General features: G+C 45.4%; 1 protein-coding gene across 10 annotated transcripts in view; it reads right to left on the minus strand.

Moving 5' to 3' along the window:
* Window positions 1–213: 213 nt before the first annotated feature.
* The window catches only part of ZNF384 (zinc finger protein 384), a 32,282-nt gene continuing 8,047 nt past the window's right edge, over window positions 214–24,448 (minus strand). For 7 of the 10 annotated variants that reach the window (XM_043538930.1, XM_043538818.1, XM_027823822.3 and 4 more), the window contains 5 exons: window positions 5,426–5,650; window positions 4,646–4,828; window positions 3,786–3,864; window positions 2,714–2,872; window positions 214–2,531 (listed from right to left, as the gene is read on the minus strand). In XM_043538930.1, the coding sequence (XP_043394865.1) occupies window positions 2,259–2,531; window positions 2,714–2,872; window positions 3,786–3,864; window positions 4,646–4,828; window positions 5,426–5,650 (919 nt within the window). In that variant the 3' untranslated portion in view covers window positions 214–2,258. The remainder of the gene's footprint in view (window positions 2,532–2,713; window positions 2,873–3,785; window positions 3,865–4,645; window positions 4,829–5,425; window positions 5,651–24,448) is intronic. The other 3 variants (XM_043538958.1, XM_027823823.3, XM_043538994.1) reach the window with 1 other exon arrangement.

The following is a 24,448-nucleotide window of genomic DNA, read 5'->3' on the forward strand; positions in this document are numbered from 1 at the left end:
GCAGAGAAAGGCATAACAAGAACCGCAGGCTAGAGCCTGAAGCTAGACTAATTTAAGTTAGAAATTAGGCACAATTTTTAACAGTGAGGGTAACTAGTGGAACAAACTACCAAGAGAAGCGGTGGATTCTCTACCTCTTCAAATCAAGCATGGATGCCTCTCTGGAAGATAGGCTTTAGCCAAACGTAAAAGTGATTGAACTCCACAGAGGGGTAACTGGGTAAAATTTAATGGTCTGCAATATACAGATCAGACTAGATGATCTAATGGTTCCTTCCGACCTAAAATTTGATGGTACAATCCCACAGCCATTTGCAGCAATGCATGCATAGGAGCATAAGGACATAATGCTCACAACTCCAGCCCACTCATGCCCAGCACACAGAGGGAGGAGCATGTTCCTCTCTGTCAGAGCTGTTCACACTCAGAGGCAGAGATGCACATTTATACAGCTGCTCACATAGATGTGCTGGTGCACACATGAAGGAACACACAATTCTCGCCCGCTTATCTTGTGCGTAGAGCCAAAAATATGCTCATGCTCACACCAGCACCTCCATGCCCCAGTAAGCCTTTTACACCAATTTCTTTCTATACATTGTTGTAAAACACCCACCCTCCCCCAGTAGTTTATACAGGATCTTGGGGTTTGGGGGTTTAATCTCAATAAATAATTTTCCCCCGACTTCCTTGTTCTCTTTCTTCTGAGCCAGCCTTCATGATCCAATTAAAAGCCAGACAGATAGTTACATGATAATCCAGAAACCATATGGACCAAAAAAGGGGATGTTGAAAAAAAAAATCAAAGACAAAAAGAGAAGTGGGGGGGGGGAACACCACAAAGATTGAAAATAAAAATTTGCCTGGATAATGCATTTTATAAACACAGAGATAGAAACAGTTACAGCAAGAACAGAGCGGGCCAGGGGTAGGAAATAGATTTTTTTTAATAAATTCAAGGGGCTTTCAGTTTATTCTTGTCGGCTCCCCCTTCTCATTGGTTTGGTCTCTCCTTGTGGGGGTGTCTGTTCCCTTCCCTCAATTGTCCACCGTCTAGGGAATCCATCTGGTCCTGGTTCTAAAAGAGGCCACCATTACCATGTGAGTCCAGCCCGTCTTGGCAAGAGGGAGCCTGGAAGAATGCCCACGGAGAGACACAAGCAGGAGGAATTAGCCTTTTCCTGCCTCCTGCTGGCTCCTTGAAGAGGCTGGTCTGTTCCGCCTCCTCCTTTGGGAACCAGAAGACAGACTGCTGAAACTGAGGGGAGGAAGGGTGAGGGTCAGAACCCCTGCCTCTCCTTCCTGGGAAGGGGACATGGGAGGGGTGGGCAATAAGCATTGTGGCAGTCTCTTATCCTCCCACTGCTTTTTTGGTTTCCTGATGCTGCCCGCAGACTCTTTTTGGGGGAGATGGAGACTAAGCTACTATTGCATTATCCACAAAGGGCAGGCCCAGCAGTGACCTGGAACTCACTCCCCTGGATCTTCGGGGGGGGGGGGGGGGGGAGGGGTTCTCTCCCCTACAGTTGGGTGGCAGACAGGGCAGCTGGACCACACACAGACCCTGCCCGTGTTCTCCAGTGGGGGAGAAGAGAAATTGCAGACCTCCCACATCCTCCAACAGCTTAGGCAATGTCAAGCCCAAGGAATACGCCTCACCTCCCCTGTCCCCAAGAGTTCTCCCTTTCACCCAGGGGAATTATCCTAGCCTGGAGCTGGAGAAGTCACCCCTTCTCACTTTCACCAAGTAGGAGAGGGGAATGAATGTTTTCCTTTAGCCACATAAGGAAATCCTAAAAAGACCCCTCACTGTGAACCCTGTCAGAACCTTCCATGCCCTGCTACCAGCATGCATCCAAGCCCCTCTGCACACTAACAGCCTCTTTCCATCCCATCCCACCACGTGTGGCCCAGAAGGTGCCCCCTCCACCTGCTTTCAAGCCACATTTTAAAATTATACAGAGGCAAAAATTAGGCCTTTCTTTTGAGTGTGAACTCAGGGGCTTGTGTGTGAGAGGTGGCTCCCAGCACTGGAAAGGGGCTCTTGCAGGTGAGAGTATCCCCTCTTTGGAGCAGGCGGTTGCATAAGATGCCTGTGGAGACAGGCTATCACTCCAGGGGCTGCCATTAACAGGGTACACTGCCAGGAGAGGCTGTTGCACAAGGAGAGGCCAGAGGCTGTTGCACAAGGAGAGGCCATTGCCCCTGGGCACAGGCTATGCACGAGAGGTTTTTTGCTCCCTGGATCAAAGTCTCTCTTAGGAGCTGGAGAGATGCTCCACCTGGATGGTGCTGGTGCTGACAGTGAGGCAGATGTTCTTGTGGTGCTCTGAAGTCTTGTAAGGGGTCAGGTCAAAGGAGCAATGGGATGGAGGGTTGGGGGGGTTAGTGTCTCCAGAAGGGCCCCCCACTGCCCCACCACCCTGCGGCTGGAAGTGCTGCTGCTGGGAGGCCTGAACTTGGGCCTGCGCCACTTGCTGCTGTGGGTCAGGGATGTTGTGTTTCCGCATGTGCTTCATCAGGTACGTCTCCTGGGGAGGGGAGGAAGGGAGGAATCAGGGTGAGAGCGAGCTCCTGGGAAAGCAGGCATCAGTGATCCACTGGGGACAGATCTTGAGACCTCTCCCACCCAGCACCTCCTCAGAGATGAGGACTAAATCTCTGCCCACCGGGGGAGTACTTCCATGCCTACCCTGCCTTCAGTGATACTCACTGAGGTGTACGCCCGGCTGCAGATGGAGCAGGTATAGACCTTGGCATGCTTCACTGTGTGCGTAGCCAGGTGAACTTCCAGCGAGGCAGCATCTGTGTATGCGCGGTGGCAATTGTGGCACTTGAACGGTTTGTCTTTGTTGTGCTGCCGCCTGTGGGACTGCAGAGGGGTGGAGGAAGGAGGGAGAGAGCATGGGGGGAGGGGAATTGGATGTTAGAGCTGAAGATGCCCCCTCATGACCTACTCCCTCTCAGGCCACAGGCCTCCTTGTTCCCAGTATAACCAAGTGATTGGGCTCTGGGCTCGTTCCTTGGGGAGGAGCTCTCAGTTCTTGTCCCCCACCATCCCAGTCTCCCTCCTGCTGGTTCACTGGCAGTATGTGAAGAGGGGAATCTCCCAATCCTCAACAGGCTCCACCCTTCCCCTTCTCCTCTGTCCTTCCCTACTCCCATCCCCTTCCTCTCAACTCCTTTCTTACATCCTACATTGCTCTCCTAGGCTCTCACCGCTCCCGACTCACTTTAGCCCTATATACCAAACAACTCTTCCACAGCCCTTTTATTCCTTGCCCTCTTGCTGTTTATAGCTCCTCCACATTTAGCGTCGCCTACGACCTCCCTTAACATGCTGCTCACCCCCTCTTCTATGGCACTAATGAAGCCAACAGTCTAGCCCACGACCAGTGACATCTCTGATCCCTCTGGTCCCCCAGCTCTTCTCTTTTCCCTCCACACCATGGGGGCAAGGGCAGCGCTACCAGCTCTTGTGACTTTACCACAAGTTTCATGATATCTGGTGATTTCCTGAGATCCCCAGCTCTGGAGTATCATAGGAAAGAAAAGGTTGAACATGTGACCTCAAAAGCCAGACAGCAAGTGAAAAGAACCCAACATTTTTCAAAATCTCGAAATATTATGGGCTTGAATTGTTTTTTTGGGGGTGGCAATGCTGCAAGTCTCCTCTGCTGCAACTCCACCACACCTGGAGCAGCCTCCCTGGATTTCTCTGCTCTCCTCCCCTGCAGCCCTGTGTGCTCCCTCCACTGGGGCTTGGGGTGAGCTCACCCCCTTACCTGCAGGTTGGAGAGCTGGGTGAAAGCCTTTTCACAGCCTGGGTGGGCACATTTGTAGGGTCGGTCCCCAGTGTGGATGCTGTCAGGGAGGAAGAGCACAAATGGGAAGCAGTGAACAGGAAGTCGAAATGGATCCCCATGGCCTGATGCCCTGACAAGATCCCACAGCCACTCAAGCAGGGATGGGTGCGATGCTACCCATAGACACTATTCTAACCTCACTGAGCCAAGGGGGCCCTGCTCTGCTCCTATGCCCAGCTAGAAGAGAAACGGGGGAGATTATCTAGGATCAGACTGGGTACAGAGGATGACAAGGACAGAAGTGACAGGCCAGCTTGGTATCTGTAGCAGTGCCAGGAGAAGTGGCTGCATGTCCAGGTTCTCTGTCCCCAGCATAGGCATCCACATGACTAAGGTGCATCTCTGCCCCACAAAGTGCCAAGAGACGCGCTCCTGCTCAGGGTGCACACAATCTCTACCTCTCAAGGTGATATCTGTGTCTCTGTGCCCCCTGCAATGCCAGGGAAAGCTTCCACACACTCAGTCTCAGTGCCCAACCCCCGCAGTGCCAGGCTGGGATCCCTCATGACCAATGTCTCTCTCTCTGTGCCCCCCACGGTGCAAGACCAAGGATCCCCCAAGGCCAGAATGTGCCCACCTCTGCCCTGACGTGGTCAGTGTCTCCTGCGCAGCCTCCACTCCATCCTCTCTCTGGTGGGCCGCGTCCTCCTGGGGGGTGCAGCCTGCCGCATCCCCTGCCCGCCCCCCGCATGCTCGGCGCGCGTACTCCACAGGTGCATGCCGGCGGTGGGGGGGCCGGGCCGGGCCAGGGCCAGGCCCCAGCCTCTTGTGGCCCTTACCGTGTGTGCTGCTGCAGGTGGGAGAGCTGGCGGAAGGCCTTCTGGCAGTAGCGGCAGCTGTAGGGCTTGGCCCCCGAGTGGATGCGGAGGTGCTGGGCCAGGTAGGACGTGTTGGCGAAGCTCTTGGAGCAGTGAGGACACTTGTGCGGCTTGACAATCGCTGTGTGAAGCTTGGAGTGGATCCTGCCGAAGAGGAGGAGGAGCAGCAGCAGTTGGACACGACCACCATCTGGCTAGTGTGGATGGAAGGAGGGCACGAAGGGGGTGGGACAGCACCACGCTACCTGGCTACACGTAGGAACTCCAGACGTGGACTGAATCCACATGCCCCCAGGGTGTACAAAACCAAGGCCTGTCTGCACCAGGGGGCCAGAGAGAGGAGCTGGACAGTCTCGACTGAGGGGCATTGGCAGAACTGTGTGTGCGAAGCCCAGGACTGGAATAGCAGAGGGGTAGCAAGACAGGTGGTGGTACAGGTAGAGCTATGTTGGGGGTGAGGGGGAAGTGGACAGCCCTATACCTACTCAAGACTCCCACTGATAACGTCAGGCTAGGGTTCACAGGAAGTATCACCTCTCTTCAGATGCCCCTAAGAACAGGCTGTCCTGGCCTTCACTATGGCAACAGGTCCCATATGTTTGGGAGCACCACTACAGATCTGGTGTGTGGAGGAGGTACCCAGCCTATGAGAAACAGTGACTGCCCAGCCTAGTGTATTTGCAGCATGCTGGGATGACGGCAACATGCAGTGCACAAGGCCCCAGCCTTCTCCACCCTTACCGTGTGTGCTGCTGCAGGTGGGAGAGCTGGCGGAAGGCCTTCTGGCAGTAGCTGCACGTGTAGGGCTTGGCCCCTGAGTGGATGCGAATGTGCTGGGCCAGGTAGGAGCTGTTGGCGAAGCTCTTGGAGCAGTGAGGACACTTGTGTGGCTTTGTCTCCGTATGAGACTTGGAGTGGATCTGCATCTCCGACTTGGAATAGAACGTCAGCGAACACATCCGGCACCTGGGACCGGGATGAGGGGAAGAGAGAGTGTCATATGGGGCAGGCCCCAACATGTACCAAAATTAACAGGGTGGAGTCCTCACTAGCAGAGGCTTAATGTCCCAGAGAAGGCAGGGGTAATCCCTCTGTGTCTCTGGGGAGACCCCACCTGGGAGACTATGCTCAGCTGTGGGCCCCTCAATCTCAGAAAGAGAGAGACAGGTTTGGGGAGATCAGAGAAGAGCCACAGACACACTCCAGGGACCAGGCTGGTCAAGTTCTTGAGGGAGTCAGAGCTAAATCCACTTAGCTTGGTGAAGAGATGAGAAATGGGAGACAAGACAGCACCCTAGAAAGGGCATAAGCAGATAGGTATGATGGGAGTAGAAATAAAAATTCCCAGACAAAAAACTTTGTTCATCAATCATTTATTTGTTCGGGGGTGAAAAAAGGACAGAAAACCTGGGATTTCCAGGTTAAGGTTCCACTTCACAATAAAAGCTGACCAGCAAGTGCTGGCACATCTGCAAAAGCAGTTAAGATCGCCACCACCGTAACTCCGCTCCCTCTTTGGAGAAGATACTGTACTTGTACAGTTGAGTACGTTGAAAATGAGAAGTACAGAGAATGCTTTTATAACTGGTTTCACATGTGCCCTGAATACCAAACATGATGCTTCATCACCTCAACACTTATATTGTTTCCATAGCCTTGCCATATTTCATTATATTGCTCTAGGAGTTTGGACACATTAGCGCTATGCTCAGATGTATATCTGGTGCCACACGGGCTCTTTAAACAGGGGGAAATGATTGACCTCTCTCTGCTATTTATCAGTAATTGATAAAAAAAAGGTTTTTTTCCCAAGGACTGCACATGGCTCCAAGAAGCCATTTGTCTAATAGTGTCTAAAAGTTTTATTGATTGCTGCTGCAATGAAAAGGTAAGGCTGTCTAAGTCTCTGGCTACTCTTCGGGCTGCCAATACATGGGCAGAGTTATGTTTGTTGTGGCCTTAACTATTCATTTGCAGACTTTTCAATATTTTGTGGGGTTTTTAGCAAAATGAAACATGCCCACGGAATGTGCACTTGGAACTTCCAGGCTAATGTTTGAGAAAATTAAAAGGCCGCCTAAAGGATTTTTGACTAATCCAAAAGATTATTCCAACTTTCACTCCAGATTGATGACTTTTTTTTTTTTGGTCTGGGAATTTCCTTAAGTATTTAAAAATGTTTAAGAATTGCTCGGTGACAGGAGTCCCAGTAGATACTGGGAGTCAGCAGGAATTGGAACCCACTCTTCTCAGACATCCCCTTAAATTCAGATGTGGCTTTTCCCTCTCCCCAAAGAGATGCCTTCCCCTCCATGTGTTTGTGTCTACCCTCCCCCCCCCACACACACACCCACACACACCCACCATGGCTATTCACATTGGGGCTATGTGACAGTTATGAAATATGCATCAATTTGATTAGTATATGCAATGCAGAAATATATTTATCCAACACTTACCTGACACCTCCACAGACCCTATCCAGCCATGCCCTTGTTCCAAGTCCAGTTGCTGGAATCCCACCTCCCTGGTGCAGATACCTACCACTGCTCAGAGTTCCTTCCTCCCCCACCATTCATTAACTCCTTTTTTCAGTCATTCCCACATTCACCTTCCCCTGCTTCTCATCCAACCTTTTCCCCCGGATCCTAGTATAATGTATGCATCCAAATAATGCACACATCCAAATAATGCACTGACACCGCACTCGGCTATCTAACTCACATGCTATCTGAGTGCACCATTATCTTTTCAAGTAAAGTTAAGTATCTCCTCAGACAATCATAGGCATCAGTGCTCTCCAGGACCAACAGCGTGGAAGATGTTTTGAATGTCAACATTAAGCTGTTTTGAAGATGTGAGGATCCAAAAGAAGCATTAGAATGATTTCCAAGAACCAAAAGCTCATTTATTACCCTAAATGTTTTATCCAATTTACCCCCAAACTTCCAAAGAGTTTCAACCCTGGACTTACATACAGCATGTGAAATTTTGGGTGAATTTTTACCTCATATTTTCAGGACGGCTGATCACATCCTTGAGAGCAGAGATGCTGAAAAGAACATCCAGTTGAACACAAGCTCCCAATGCAATGCTGTGGCTAGGAGGGCTAATGTGACCAGAAGCTGCACAAGTTATCAGACAGATGTGCTGAATACTGGGTAAGAGTAAATATTACCTCCATACAGCACTGGTGAGACTGTTACTGGAATATCATGTCATATCATGGTATCCACACTTCAAAAATGATGTTGAAAAAACTGGACAGGGCTCAGAGAAGGCCTCCAAGAATGATTCACAGTTTGGAAAACCTGTTTGCCTGAGAGACTGAAGGGGTCCAATGTATTAGCTTGTTTCAAAGCTTAGGCAAAGAGGTGATTTGATCACTGTCTCTAAGTATCTACATGGGGGAGAAAATATCCAATAGTAGAGGACCCTTTAATGTAGCAGACAAGGGCATAATGAGATCCCATGGCTGGAAGCAGAAGTCAGAAAAATTCAAACTGGAAATAAGACAAATTTTCAACAGCAAGGGTATTTTACCATTGAAACAACTTACTAAAGCATGTGGTCGATACTCCATCATTTGGAGTCTAAGTCACGACTGGAGGACAGATTTTTAGGTGTGCTTAGCACCCTTTAGAAAATCCATCCCTAGATATCTTTCTAACAGACCTGTTCCAGTTTAAACATAAATTATTGGATTTGATGCAGGAGGTCTGACTCTACGATCATAACAGTCCCTTTAGGTCTTTAAAAAAAAATCAATCAATATTGCTGTTTAGATTTCATACTACGACACCATTCACTGCATTCCCTTTAGCAACTAATTTTGTAATGCTATAAAAAAAGCCATCAAGTTTGTCTGCCAGGGTTCTCCTGACATACAGGGTATATAAACACTCCTCTTCCCTGCTCCAATGTGGCTTCAGGTAAAATGCAGGCACATAAATTGGCTAGTTGATATGGAAGGATGACACTATCTTTGGGATGAACCTCAATGAGGACACAGGTAAACCTTGTCCTTAAAGGATATAGTATAGAGAGGCAGAGACATAAAGGCAACACAGCTGTCCTACTCGTCAGGCCAAGGTGACAGCAACCGAAAATGCCGCCTTTGTTGATAGATGCAGCAGAGAGCAAGTAGCCAAATGCTCAAACAAGGGACCAATAAGTCTTGATAACACTAAGTTTAGATCGCACACAGGAACATGGTCTTGCACCTGAGGATATCATTTGATTTAGGCCTTTCAAAAACCTTATGGACACGTCATTAAAGAAAATACAGCAATTATCCACCTTCGGGTCGAAGGCTGAAACAGCTGCCATGTGTACTTTGATCAAACTAACAGCCAACAGCTGGTGTTTCAGGTACAATGAGTAGTCCAGAATATGTTGAACCAAAGAACAGGACAGTGATATCACATACTGGTGAGACAAGATGCAAAAAAGTCTCCACTTAGAAAGGTAAGTAGCTCTTGTAAAACGCCACCTACTATTTAGCAGGATCTCTTAAATCTCTTTCAAGCAAGACTGCTCTCTAATATCTAGCCAGGAGCATCCATACAGTTAAATGAATGGATTGTAGGCTCAGGTGGAATAGGCAACCGTGATCTTGGGAGATTAGGTCCAAGTGTAGTGGAAGCGAGATTGGAGGATTCACAGACAATGCCAGGCGAGTGGAGAACCAGTGTTGGGAGTCCCACACAGGGGATAGAAGTTAGACTCTTGCCTCGTCCCGTCTTGTCTTATCTTTAATAAATACCATGTGAATACGCAGGATTGGCGGAAAAGCACAGAGAAGCTTGCCTGAACAGTGCTACAAAAACATGTCTGTCTGGGAACTGCAGGGAACAGAACTGCTGACTCTTTCTGTTGGTTCTTGACGCAAATATGCCTAGCAAGAGAAACCCACCGTGATGGAAGATGTATCTGGCCATATCTGGATGAAGAGACCACTTGTGGTAACTTGTAAATCATTAACTTAGGCAGTCTGCTAAATTATTTTGGCCCCCCCAGGAGGCAAGAAGCTTCTATATCTATCGAGTTGGCAATGCAGAGCTCCTAAAGCAGAGCTGCCTCTTGACAGAGTAGAGAACAGAGGACTCCTCCCTGGATGTTGAGGTAGAACATTGTCGCTGTGTTGTCTGTGAGGACTAACAGGCTGTTTCCTTTGATCGGTAGCAGAAACACTTGGTATGCCGGTCTGACAGCTTTCAGCTCTCTGATGCTGATGTGTAAAGGTAAGTCCTCTGGGGACCATAAACCCTGAGTCTGTAGAGAACCCTGATGGGCCTCCCCAGCCAAGGGTATATGTGTTGTGGGCCAGCAAAGGGAACTTATCCACCAATCTAGGGAGGTGAGGACATAGAAAGGCACCCTCACCACTGAGTCTAGATGACAGCTCAGGAAAAAGACTGACGTCAGCCCACCCTGTAGAATTCTAGGGTGCAGTTTGGCGTATTGAACCACGTAAATGCAGGAGGGCATACGCCTCAGGAGCTTCAAATGGTTTCATGCTCTTGTGACTGGGTGAGCTTCCATGTCTATAACAATTGATCAAATTGCCTGAAACCTTTAATCTGGAAGAAAAGCTCTGTCTTGAGTAGAGTCCAGTACAGCTCCTATAAAACTGTATCCTCTGGACTAGGGAGAGGAGATACTTGTTGGCATTGACTAGCAGTCCCAGAGCACTGAATAGTGACTGGATGAGCTATACACTGCACTGTACCTGCAGTCTGGATCAGCCCTTGACAAGTCAGTTGTCTAGGTAAGGGTAAATGAACTCCCGATTTTCTGAGGAACGCAGCTACTACTGCCGTAACTTTTGTAAGACTCAGGGAGGTGGTGACAGGCCATATGGTAGTATGGTGAACTGGTAATGATTTTGATTTACCAGAAATCTGAGGTACTTCCTGTGAGCTTGGTTGACTGCCATATGAAAGCAGATATCCTTAAAGTTGAGGGTAGCATACCAATCTCCTCCCTGAATTGTGGGGGTAACAGAAGCTAAGGTAACCATGCAACACCATCACTTTAAATAATTTGTTAAGTAGACACAGAACTAAAATTGGTCTGAGAACCTGCTCCCCCATCCCTTTTCTAATCCCAAAAGCAAAGAGAGGGACTAAAACCCCACCCCTCTGAGACACTGTAGAAGTCCTCCAAGGCCCCCATGGAAGGAGAGATTGTACCTCCTGGAAGAGTTCCTTGTGAGAGCGGTCCCTGAAGGGGAACGGGGACAGAGGGATTGAAACAAGCTGGAAGGTACAGACCACCTCCACAGCGCTCAAGACACACTGGTCCGAAGTAATTTGGGACCAAGCACCAAGGAAGTGGGACAGAGTGTTTGCAAAAGTGGGGAAATTTGGGTCTGGAGAGATGGAGACTGGTATAGTGACCTTGACTGGTCCACCAAAATGACTGTTTGGCACTTTCTGGATGTCTTGAAGGGCCTGGAGCTGGAGCCAAAGCAGCAGGAAGGGGAGACCTGCACCTATGACCCCTGGACTTCTTTTCTTGATAGGTCCTACCAGAGGTGTGTGTGCTAAAGTCGACAGTGCTTTTTGACTGGAGAAGGAGTGTACAAACCTAGGAACTTTAAGGTGGTCCTTCAACCCATGGAGCTTGCTGTCCACCTGGTCTGAGAACAGAGAAAGATTCTCAAAAGGCAAGTCTTGAATAGTATTCTGGACTTTGCTGGGAAGACCAGAAGACTGTAACCAAAAAGGATCTCCCTCATGGTAACCACAGAAGCCATGGTTCTAGATGCTGAGAATGCTGCGTCCAGTCCAGCGTGCAGCAGTGTTCTCACTAAAAGCCTGCCCTCATTCACCAAGGAAGAGAATTCCTGCCTAGCATTCTCAGGAAGCAGTTCTTTGAACCTCTCCATGAAGCCCCAGAAATTAAAATCATACCACCCCAGCAGAGCTTGTTGGTTGGCAATTTAAATCTGCAATGCCCCAGTTGAATAAATCTTCCTCCAAAAAAGTCCAGTCTCTTAGTGTCCTTTGATTTTGGGGGAAGAGGGACAATAGGACACAGCCAGATGCCCTATTACACACACTCATTAGCTGCTGTAACGACTAATGTCCCTGAAGGTGGGTGGGAGTAAAGACATTCAAAGCCTTGGAAAGGCACATAGGACTTTCACTCTGCCTGCTTTGAGGTGGGAGGCAATGAAGGGTCTGCCACAGAGACTTCATAGGCGCTAGTATTGCCTCATTAACTAGCAGTGCTACTCTAGAGGGACCTGTCCCTAATAAAATGTCAGATGTGAGGACTCCCTGACTTTCTCAAACATGAATGCCCAAAGTCTGAAGCCACCCTCTAATGATTCCCAATAAGCTTGAAAGTCACCAGGAGGGGGTGAAGTTGCCTCCGAGGAACCTGCCTCGTTTAAAGAGCACGAGAAGGAAGCCAACACTGGAGGGGGCTGAATTTCTTCCACAGGCTGTTCCTCTGCTTCCAGTGCCTCTTCTTGATGCTCAGTACCAGGCCTGGTACTGGACACTGAAAATGGAGCAGCTCAGTGCAAGGACACCACCTACGTAGATGAGGGCAAGGAGTAGGCATGATGAGGGGGGGATCTAGAAGCTAGGGGGGAAATCCCAGAGGTTCCAAAAAGGCCACTGATATGGGGCTGGATCCCAGTGACCTCCTGACATGATTTCCATGGTAGCTCCAATCATGGGGTCACAATGGTAGGCAGAGAGAGAGGATCTCAGAGGGGACTGGTGGGTTCTGCTCTGGGGTTGTGAGATGTAAGATCCAACCTCTGAATCTGATGACAAAGTTTCCCCTTCCTCTGACCATGGAGGGGCTGCTCCAGCTGGTGCTGGGGACCAGCACTGAGAATCTGGTGATGGGTGAAGTGTCACCATCATTGCTGGCTTCCCCTTAGACGGTACTACTGGGCTGACTGTCTAGGAATTAGGCAGCTGGTGTAGTCTCGCAAGTTTCACTGTTCGTGCTGGTACCAGACAGGACAACGGTGCTGGGAGATCCAACTCCTGCACCATCAGCAGCATCAGCACCAAGAGGCAGAGCAAATTCTTTGCCACAGTAAATGCCTCCGGGGTAGCCAGCATGGAGATTGTACCTTGCTGTGGTGCCGCTGAAGTTGATGATGGGCTCAAAGGCTTAGGCACTGACTTGGACGGGGAGTGCATAGATATCAGATGCACTCCATTCAACTTGTTCTCTTACCAGACTTAGAGGGTGGAGATCTTCTCCTGGTCAGAGCCTCTTTGGAAGACTTATTTCTTCTTCAGCATGTATGAAGGAGATCAGTGCCAGGACTCTGTCAATGCTGCAGGCTCGCTTCTCACTGAAGCTGCAGCACTCAGCACCAAACTGGACTGGGCAGCTCTGATGGTGGTCTGAATGCCACCTCCCTAAACTTTTTCATTCTAGGTTTGAATTCCTGTTCTTTCATGTATGCTTCGCCCAGGCACTTAAGACAACTACTGTACAGGTCGCTCACTGCTTGAAGCCCAGGGACCAGGGCACAGAGAAAGCCATTCTGGCAATGAACAGGGGCTCCAACAACTGTCAAGGGCAGCAAGAAGGAATTGAGGGAGGATAGGGGTAGTTCTGCCCTTTATACATGCACACACTAATGTGTGGCAGCAGTAGGTGCTTGAGCTGCCCTATCGGTAAAAAAAAGTTTCTGATGGCCATGTGCTGTGTGCACAGACACCAAGAACGGGATGCACATGTGCAATCACTGGAAAAAACTCTTTTTCCATTATAAGAGTCTCTACCACTCAGACAAAATGAAACTGATCAACTGGAAATTTTGTATATGTGACCCTTGGCTAGAAGGCAAGTTTGTGCGGACATTGTAAAGAGTTAATTAGTTTAAGAAATAGGATGTTTTTTACTTTAGGAAAAGTTTTCACAAATATTTTTGCACCAAATATTGTTCATCAGAGCAGTGTGGCCTAGAAATTCATTTAGTTTGTTCTGCTTTCCTCACCAAGGCCCAGGACCTTAAAGGAGTTGGCTTTTAGTTCTTGTACAGTGGCTTTTCATCTATAAATCTAGGAAAGCTTTACAGAAAGATTAGTATCATCCTCATCATACAGAAACTGAGGCACTCAGAGTTGAATGAAGTGACTTGCCCAAAATTACACAGCAAGTCAGCAGTGGAGCTGCCAAAACTCCTGGTCATGGACCTGGACCATCATAGCTCTTATAGTCAGAGTATGTTGCAACACCTCCAGTAAAGGTTGCTGAAGGGATCTCCTTTAGTTTTTCCATTATTTATAACTTTGTCAAATGCTCACCTTAAAGCCAGAAATTCTCCAGGTCGATCTACCCAAGAGAGTTTTTTTTGTTTTGTTTTTTAAAGTCAGACCAAAAATGATTTTGCCATATTTTCAGAATAAAATCATTTTAAAAAAAATGTGATTTATTTAACAAGCCTTTCTGGCACTTGAGTAGAAGGGGGGGGTAGAAACTTGATGCTGAGGTAAGAGATAATCCTTAGGTCACATGACCTTTTGGTGTTTGGGTGAAAATCTGTCTGCATTTAGCAGTTATAACCATTTAAAGATAGTATTTCATCCATGCTATATTTAAAATAATTCCTGGGTGTTTTTGTAAACAACCGTTTCCCACTATTCTAATAGTATCACACATGGGGGTGTAACAATTTCGTATGTAATTCTAGATTGTACTAAAAGATTTGGGGAATTCTACAAGAAGGCAGTGATCCATATTCCAGACAGCTTCATATTACACGGGAACAGGATTTGTCAATGCATAAGACCAATGGTCCACCTAAACCAGTGTCCTGTAGCCAACAGCCACCAGTACCAGATGCTTCAGAAGGAGATGCAAGCAGCCACCGAGTGGACAATTATGGAATAACTTGCCCAAGGGGGAAGTTTCTTCCAAATTCCAAACAGTGGTTTGGTTTATGTCTGAAGCAAGAGGATTTATCTACCTTTAAAAGAAATTTGTATTGGTTATATACACACACAATTAATCAATCAGTGGAACTTTTCCTATTGAGACCAAGAGCTTAGCTGGATTCAAAATAGGTTATTTATATGGATAATGAGAAAATTCAAAGTTACTTTAGGTAAGAAAATAATTTCCTTTATAATTTTTGAATTTGCTGCCTCTCAGTTTCATTGAAGGTCTCCTTGCCCTTGTATTATGAGAAATGTTTAATAAGGGCATCTTAACCAACCTTTTGTCTCCTCCATTCATTAGTATGTATTCTTCTCACTCATCTGTTCTCTCAACTGAACAGTCCCAATCTCCCCAAGCCTCTAATCATTTTCACTCCATCTCTCTGAATCACCACTATTTTGGTATATGCTTCTTGAGAGGGAGGCCCAGAAATTGCATGTGAAGTCATTTATACAATGACTTCATAATATTCCCAGAATTATTTCTCATCCCACTGTATGTGTGTTCCAACAGTTTTGTTTTTCTTAACTGGTGCTGCACACTGTAAAGTTTCAATGAAAATTTATTCTCAGTAGAGCCCAGGATTTTTTCCTGATTGGTTAGAGTTAATATAGTTCCCAGCATGTCAAAGGAGTTCAAATTACTCCTTCCGGTGTGCATTACCACCATGTATTTGTCAACAATTTCATTTGAAATATATTTTCTTTAAAAATTTAAAATTATTTCTTTAAAAATAACCTTGGAAAGTAAAAAACTACACAGAAGCACTCACAACTCGGAAATGCCAAAGTTAAGGATGGATGTGCAATCTTAACTGTGTCCCCATAAATCTGGGTGATTGTGACACTATCACATTTATATCCACGAGACCCCTGCTTCATCTGGTGCCCAGAGACAGTACTTTTGCCTCCTCACTGTTCAATTAACAGTTCCTTTGCCTCACGCACTGTTTAACTGTATGAGGCAAGAGGCCTGCAGAAACACAACCAGGTAATAATGACCTATTGTAATACAGATATGCAAGGATTTTGATTTAAGTGCTTAACCATATGATGTATTCTATTTAGTTATTAAATCCAGTTTTTACATGATTCCAGATGTCCCTCTGGGTCTGGTATGGGCTTTATGGTATGGTCCAGCAGACAAAAGAAGAGCTTAAGTCAAGGTTTCATATACATAATAGTACTTTATGAGGAGGACAAAAGAGCACTGCAGATTAAAAACAACATCTGAAAGCCAGACAATTTGGAGGTTACTCTAAGAACAAAATTGGAAAGAGGGGAAATGCAAAAATCAAAGTAGCTTAAGCAACTTTAACGGTCTCCCAAGCCACCTGTCATTCAAACTGAAGACTCAATTTTATGCCTGCACGTGGCAGGGCATGTATAGTATCTGTGTTCTTAATTACACTGTTCAACCTACTAATCTTCATACTATCAAATCTGTATGTGCCACCTTCACCCACCTACCCATCCCTTATCCAGTCCTCTTATCACCCGAGTGACTTGACAAGACCAGACAATACCCTACATCACCTTCCTCACAAGACAGCAACATTGCCTGCTTTCTGTAAACACACCAGTGACCTGCCCAACACCTATGCTGGCTTCTCACTACTGAGCAGTCACATCAGTTACTGAAAACTTCAAACACATTAACACTTTTCTGTTTGCATTTGGTTGGACTCCCTGGGGATACAGATACCTTAAAATAGGTATATCATCCTGGTCCAACTAGATACATCCTGCTACACAACGTCAGGAGAATGTGAGGTAACATATCTAGCTTAGTTAAGGAGGCTGTAGGATTCTGAAAGTCCTCAGATGAAGCCTCCAACTTCAGCAGTCAACATCAGCTTACAGCAATACATCAATGCTAATCACAGAAATCTACTAGCCTCAATAATTCAACTTGTTTGTAAGTGGTGAATGAGGAGGCCCCATGACTGCAGAATTTAAGCTCTCAGATATTTAACTTTTTAAATAATTACGTGTTGTGCCTGTCAACCTAGCACCAGAGTTCTGTATAAAAACTGCCTCAATCACCATCTGATCTTACATATGTGACTCAAGTTACTAATGTAGTGTCACTTTCCTGAGACTCCAGACAACTGGTTCTGGTCACTGCTGCTATTCAGAGATTTGCTAAGTAGCAGTACAATCAAATGAAATTAATCATCACTCTTGTCAGCTCAGGACTGTTATTCAGAACCCAGCCTGAGACCGTGAACCTTATGAATATGTCAATTTCACATTTCTGGATTGCATGGGAAAGCTCTGGGAGAGGCCTCTTACCTATAAGGTGCATGCACCTAAATTACATGGCAAAGACCCTGATTTTCTAACATTCTGCAGCTTTTTGTATGGACATCACATAGATGTCAGCAGCAGAATCTGTAGGGCTTTGGCAGCTAGGGTTTTTAGGATGCAGAAAACCGTGGGAAGCAGCCTGGCTTTCCTGCACTCAGGTGGAAGTTCACACACTTTTAAGGCCAGGAGGGACTATTAGATCACCCCCACTGTTCGAAAACTGTGCCAAACAAATTCAGTTTCTTCTCATAGATTTAAGAGATCTTTAATGCCCAGTCTATTCTCCCATAATGATCAAATTACCTCTACATTTTATTTTGGTTAAGCTAAACAGATTGAGCTCTTTAAGTCTCTCACCATAAGACATTTTTTTCCATCCCTCAAGTAATTTTTGTGGCGTTCCTCCAAACACCCCTTTCAAAGTGTAGATGCCAGAAATGGATGCACTATTCCAGGATCAGTCTCGCCAATGCCATAGACAGAAGTAAAACCACCTCCCTACTCCTGCTCATACATACAAGGATCAGGGCCACACTTTTGCATTGGGAGCTCCTGTTAAGTCATTTGTCCATGACACAATCCTTTAGAAAGTCACTGCTTTCGGTGATACAGTCCTCCATTCTGTAGGTATGGCCTGCATTTTTGATTCCTAGATGTATAACTTGGCATTTGGGTCTACTAAAATCCATTTTATTTGAATGGGCCCAGCTTACCAAGTGATCCAGATTGTTCTGTATGACTGCAATGTCCTCATTATCTACCACTCCACCAATCTGTGTCATCTGTAAATTTTATCAGCAATAATTTTATATTTACTTTCCAGATCATTGATGAAAATATTGAATAGTTCTGAACCTAGATCTGATCCCTGCAGAACACCACTAGAAAGAGCTCTATTAGATAAGGATTCCCCACTGACCACTGTTTTTGAAATCCATCAGTTCACCAATTCTTTATCCATTTAATGTGTACTCTATTGTTATGGTATTATACTAGATTTTTAATCAGAATGTCATGCAATACCAAGTTGGGGCTTTCAGTACCGGGAAGCTAGATACCTCTCTTCAGGCAGAGGCAATAACGACTCATTAACCTACTGCTGATGTGGAACTAGACATTAACCAGTACACTAATTACATACAAAAAAATATGTTTAAAGAAGAGAGACTAGAAAGTCAAGCACTTGAAAGGTAGAAAATGTCAGAATTAAAGGATGCCTGTGCAACAAGTTTGATTGATAGAAATAACAGCATTGATACATAATGGACTTGGCACCACATGGCATTTTGATTAAAGAAACTAAACAGTATAAAACCAGCATGGCACACATTAAATGGATTAAACTTGGTTAAATGATAGGTCTGAAAAAGTAACTGCAAACAGGGAATCATCATCAAACCGGTAGACTTCTAGTGGGGTCCCACAAGGATCAGTTCCTGGCCCTATGCTATTTAATATTTTTATCAATGACTTAGAAGAAAACAAAGTCATCACTGATAAAGTTTGCAAATGATGCATATACATTGGCGGAGTGGTAAATGACGAAGAGGACAAGTCACTGATACAGAGCAATCTGGATCACTTGGTAAACTGGGCGCAATCAAACACTGAGTTTTCCTATGGCTAAATGTAAATATATACAGCTAGGAACACAGAATGTAGGCCCTACTTACACTGTCCTGGGAAACAGTGACTCTGGAAAAGATTTGAGGATCATGGTGGCTAATCAGCGGAACACGAGCTCCCAGTGCAGCACTGTGGCCAAAAGAAGCTAATGCCATCCTTGGATGCATAAATGGGGAATCTCAAGTAGAAGTAGACAGATTATTTTACCCCTGTATTTGGAATTGATGTAACCACTGTTTGAATATTGTGTGCAGTTCTGGTGTCTACAATTCAAGGATGATAATAAATTTGGGAGGGTTCAAAGAAGAGCCACAAGAATGATTAAAGGATTAGAAAACCAGCCTTCTAGTGATAGATTCAAGAAGCTCAACCTAGTTAGTTTAACAAAAAGAAGGCTATGGAGTGACTTGGTTATAAGTACCCACATGGGGACCAAATATTTAATAATGAACTTCAATTTAGCAGAGAAAAGTATATAACATGAGCCAATAGCTAGAAGTTGAAACTAGACAAATTCAGACTGGAAATAAGAAGTAAATTTATAATAGTCAGGGTAATTAACCTCTGGAACAAGTTACCAAGGGTCATGATGGATTCTCCATCACTTATAATTTTTAAATCCAGATTGGATGTTTTTTGTAAAAGATCTGCTCTAGCAATTATTTTGAGGAACTTCTATGGCCTGTGTTATACAGGAGATCAGACTAGATGATTATAATGGTTCCTTCTGGCTTTAGGTTGTATTAATCTTAATTTGCCCCCCTTGTGCAAATGCATTATGATAAAGTCTTCAATTCCATTGCCACATATTTCCACAGGACAGCTACCTCATTCAAGGTAGAGAGTGAACAGTGATCACCATTCTGTTTTGTCCTCATTGTTTAATGTGTGGCCCTTTACTGCACACTATTAAAATCCTGCTCTTAAAACAGAATTATTAATTTCCTCATAGGCTTTTCCATGACGCTCATCACGATAGTATCTAAGTGCTTCACACATTAATGAATATATTTTCACAACACTGCTCTCAGGTGAGGTATTATCCCCATTCTATGGAGCTGAGGCACAGAGGTAAAGATCAAAAGTCTCCACTAATTAAGGGGCACCAAACTGAAATGTCACGGGCCTGATTTCTACAGAATACTTAGCATTATGTATATTCAATGCACAGCTTCCACTGATCTCAGTTGCAGCTAGGAATGCTCAGTTCTTCTGCAAATCAGACCCCAGGGTCTCACATTTGGCACTCAGAAAATGAGGAACACACAATTAGTCACCACCTGGGAAAGGTTTGGTGCAACTTGATGGAACTCTGTGGTGCGGCAAGGATAGAATCCAGTACTCTAGGGCAGTATTCAATTGCCTTAACCATAAGACCATCTTCTTTCTTCCAGCAGTCCCGTCTCATTCACTAGAGATCTTCCAACTTTCGCAACAAACGAGACGGGGTCCTACAGACAAAAGGGAACTTCTCTACACTACGGTTGTCAGAATTAAGGTTGCCTGTGCATTTCTTAATATTCTAGTCTTGACTTTGCAACCCTAATGTGCGTGTGCGTATGTATAAAAATTTCCTTGGTTTCTTAAAAAGCAAACTGAAAAAAACCACAAGAATTCCACTCTGTCATACTGTTGACATCTATTTGGGTCATTAGATCGACTGCACAGACCTCTGCTACTTGAACTAATGGAGTAACTGAGAGCAAGAGCAGGAGGTCATCCCCTGTAAGGACTAGCACTAACGGGGGATGAGAGATTCTGCCAGTGGGTTTCACAGGTATTTGCTGACAGCAGAGGAATGGTGAGACTCAGGAATTTTGGGTTCCATTCCAAGAGAACTCTCCTGCTGACATAGCGCTGTCTACACAGGGGGCTAGGTTGGTATAACTGTGTCACTCAGGGATGTGGATAGTTATATCAGTACAAGTCTGTAGTGTAGACCAGACCTGAGGAACTATCCCAGATTCAGGTGTCAATAGAGGAGGTTTTGGAACAAACTGATAAACTAAACAATAATAAGTCACCAGGACCAGATGGTATTCACCCAAGAGTTTGGAAGGAACTCATATATGAAACTGCACAACTACTAACTGTGGTATGTCATTTAAATCACCTTTTGTACTACTTGACTGGAGGAGAGTTAACGTGACACCAAATTTTAAAAAAGGCTAAAGAGGGGATCCTGGCAATTACAGGCCAGTAAGCCTAACTTCATTACCAGGCATATTGGTTGAAACTATAGTAAAGAACAGAATTTTCAGACACATAGCTGAACATGATTTGTTGGAGAAGAGTCAACATGGCTTTTGTAAAGGGAAATCATGCCTCACAAATCTATTAGAATTCTTTGAGAGGGTCAAAAAACATGTGGACAAAGGTGATCCAGTGGATATAGTATACCTGGACTTTCAGAAAGCCTTTGACAAGGACTCTCACCAAAGGCTATTAAGCAAAGTAAGTAGTCATGGGATAAAAGGGAAGGTACTCTCCTGGATCAGTAACTGGTTAAAAGACAGGAAACAAATGGTAGGAACAAATGGTCAGTTTTCAGAATGGAGAGAGGTAAACAGCGGTACCCCCAGGGATCTGTACTGGGATCAGTACTATTCAACATATTCATAAATGATCTGGAAAAAGGGGTAGAGAGAGAGGTGGCAAAATTTGCAGATGATACAAAATTACTCAAGATAGTTAAGTCCAAAGCAGACTGGAAAAGTTACAAAGGGATCTCACAAAACTGGGTGACTGGGCTACTTGAAATTGGCAGATGAAATTCAGTGTTGATAAATGCAAAGTAATGCACAATGGAAAACAAAATTCCTACTATACATACAAAATGATGGGATCTAAATTAACTTATCACTCAAAAAAAGAGATCTTGGAGACATTCTGGATAATTCTCTGAAAACATCTGCTCAGTGTGCAGCGGTTGTCAAAAAAAGCTAACAATGTTAGGAACCATAAGGAAAGAGATAGATAAGACAGAAAATATAATAATGACACTAAATAAATCCATGGCACACCCGCACTTTGAAAACTGCATGCAGTTCTGGTTGCCCCATCTCAAATAAGATACACTGGAATTGCAAAAAGGACAGAGAAGGGCAACAAAAATGATTAGGGGTATAAAACACCTTCCATGACAAAAAATTAAAAAGACTAGGATTTCTCAGCTTAGAAAAGAGATGACTAAGTGGGGATATGCTAGATGTCTATAAAATCATGAATGGTGTGGAGTAATTGAATAAGGAAGTGCTATTTACCTCTTCATATAACATAAGAGCCAGGGGTCACTCAATGAAATTAATAGGCAACAGGTTTAAAACAAACAAAAGGAAGCACTTCTTCACACAACACACAATCCATCAACACACCAATGTGGAACTCATTGCCAGGGGATGTTGTGAAGACAAAAACTGTAATGGGGTTCAAAAAAGAACTAGATAAATTCACGGAGAATAGGTCTCTCAACGGTTATAAAAAAAGATGGTCAGGAATATAATCCAATGCTCTGGGTGTCCCTAAACCTCTGACTGCCAGAAGCTGGGACTGAACAACAGGGGATGGATCAATCAATAAATTGCCCTGTTCTGTTCATTCCTCTGAAGCATCTGACATTGGCCACTGTCGGAGGACAGGATACTGGGCTAGTTGGACCATTGGTCTGACTCAGTATGGCCATTCTTATGTTCTTATGAGAGTGTCCGCACCAAACTAGGATTGAAATCGTTTCCATGATTCTGTGGATTGCATTTGAGTAAACATCAGTTGAGAAACTAACTGGTTTTTAAACAAAGTTTATCATTTCCTTGTATTTTTAGCTGACAGCAAGTTCCAGGCCCCAGGATTTCCTGTCTCTCCAGCCTTTCTGATGCTCCCCAATTGTCCTCATCCCAACACTGGAAGAGAGGAGAACTGACAGAGAAAGTCCTTTATCAAGCAGAGCTCCATTTCTGATGAACATGCATGGGTAGCCAGATGAGGAGTTCTGTGACAACCAGCCAAAGGAAGTTCATTGGGTTGTGACTCTAGACCCTCTGAACAAACAAGTAAAAGTCTCGGGGTGCGGACAGAATAAATGGAACTTGGGGTTCGAGGTGGCACAGAGAAGCGGGCAAGCATGAAGTCCTGTATGACTATTGTACCTGAGCCCGTGGCTCCTCTGCCCTGCCCTCTCCTTTTTCCTGGACCCTGGGCTCCCCTAACCACTCACAACTCTCCCTCCATCCCCCAAAGTCAATCTGCTCCTGTGCCCCCATTTCTCTGTGCTCCTCACTCAGTTTTCCCAGCACATCTCCTGTTTTCCAGTTGCCCATCTCCCACAGCCCTGAGAAAGCTGTTGATCCAAGAGCAATGGAAGGTAGGGGAACTGGGGAACCAGTGAAATGGCAGTAGGAGGTACAGGAGCCCAAGGCAGGCAGCAGTGGGAAGGCTTTTTTGTCCCCCACTCTTTTCTCCCATCTTCAAAAAAATCACAATCAGCAAAGCTATTCCATATAGTGAACTGGCTAATCATCCTGGTCTGCACAATCCAGACATCAGAACCAAACACCACATGCAAAGAGCTTTCATTTTATTTTAGAGGAAAAATGAGCCACATAGAAGAAGGGTTTGCCAAGGCAGAGAACTAAACTGGACCAGACAGCAGTAACTGCCTCCCAGTGCTGCCAGAGCTGTGCCATATCACATGCCAGGAAACTCAGAAGCTCAGAGAAACATTTCAGCCACCATCTGTGAACAGATCCACATCCCAGTATAATGAAAGCCCATGAATGAATATAAGATGTCCTTCCTAACAGAAATCATTACCGCCTCCTTCAGAAAAGTGAACCCCTCAATCTCCCTGAAAAACATAGTAATTTCTCTCTGATCAAAAAAGCCAATCCTGGGTACAGAAATTCATCTACTATCCAGTTTCAAACCTCTCATTCCTAAACAAAGTTGTGATAACCAAGACACCCACATCCTGGATGTTTTGCTATGCAGACTAGGGAACAGCATGAGAAACCCCTAGAGGCACCAAATAATCACCTCCTCACGACAATGGAAAGAAGGCACAGCTACCTCTTGGCCTCCCCGCTAACTTCAACAATTGACCACAAGGTGCTGTTGACTGCGTACATAACACAGCTAGAACACAAAGTACAGCTTTACAATGGCTCTTGTAATTCCACTCCAACAGGCCCCCAAGTAGTCATGGACAACAGCTCCTCTTTCCCCAGTAGCCACAAGGATCTATGCTGTCCTCCCTCCCCTTTAACATCTACGACAGACCACGTAAAGATGTGGTGAGAAGCAACATGCTCCACTGAACTCCACAACCAGCTATCCAGCTCATCTCCCACAAACACAGCCATCACATCACAAGGATTTCACAATGCTGAGAAATCAGCACAGAGCTGAAGTAACAGTTGGCTGACACTGCACTCAGGCAAGACTGAAGTGACGCTATTCAGAAAGGAAGAAATTTCAAAGAACTGGTTTAGATACTGTCCTCTGTCTCGGCAGGCATCCTCCAGCAGCAGAATGCAAACCCTCAGGGTTCTGTTGGACTCATCGCTAACCCTAGATGAGCAGTTAGTGCCAATACCAAGATGATCCTTCTACCCTCAGCTTACTGAAAACTCCTCCCTTTCCTCCCAAAGGACGATTTAGACACTGTGGAGCCTCACACATTCATCATCTCCAGACCGAGTTATTGTAACTTGCTGGGTGAAGACTGTCCACTCCTCCGTGGGCTGATGTGCTGTGAGTACATCACCTCTAAGCTATGTTTCCTCCACAGGCTCCAGCCTATTTCAGTTGCCACTTCAGGGCTTAGTCTCTATCTTCTTCAGTGAGTTAGAAGCTAGGTATTATCAACAACCTGCACAGCAACACATCTCACAAAAGCTAGGAAAAAACA

The sequence above is a fragment of the Chelonia mydas genome, chromosome 1, assembly GCF_015237465.2.
Source record: "Chelonia mydas isolate rCheMyd1 chromosome 1, rCheMyd1.pri.v2, whole genome shotgun sequence".
NCBI classification, from domain to species: domain Eukaryota; kingdom Metazoa; phylum Chordata; order Testudines; family Cheloniidae; genus Chelonia; species Chelonia mydas.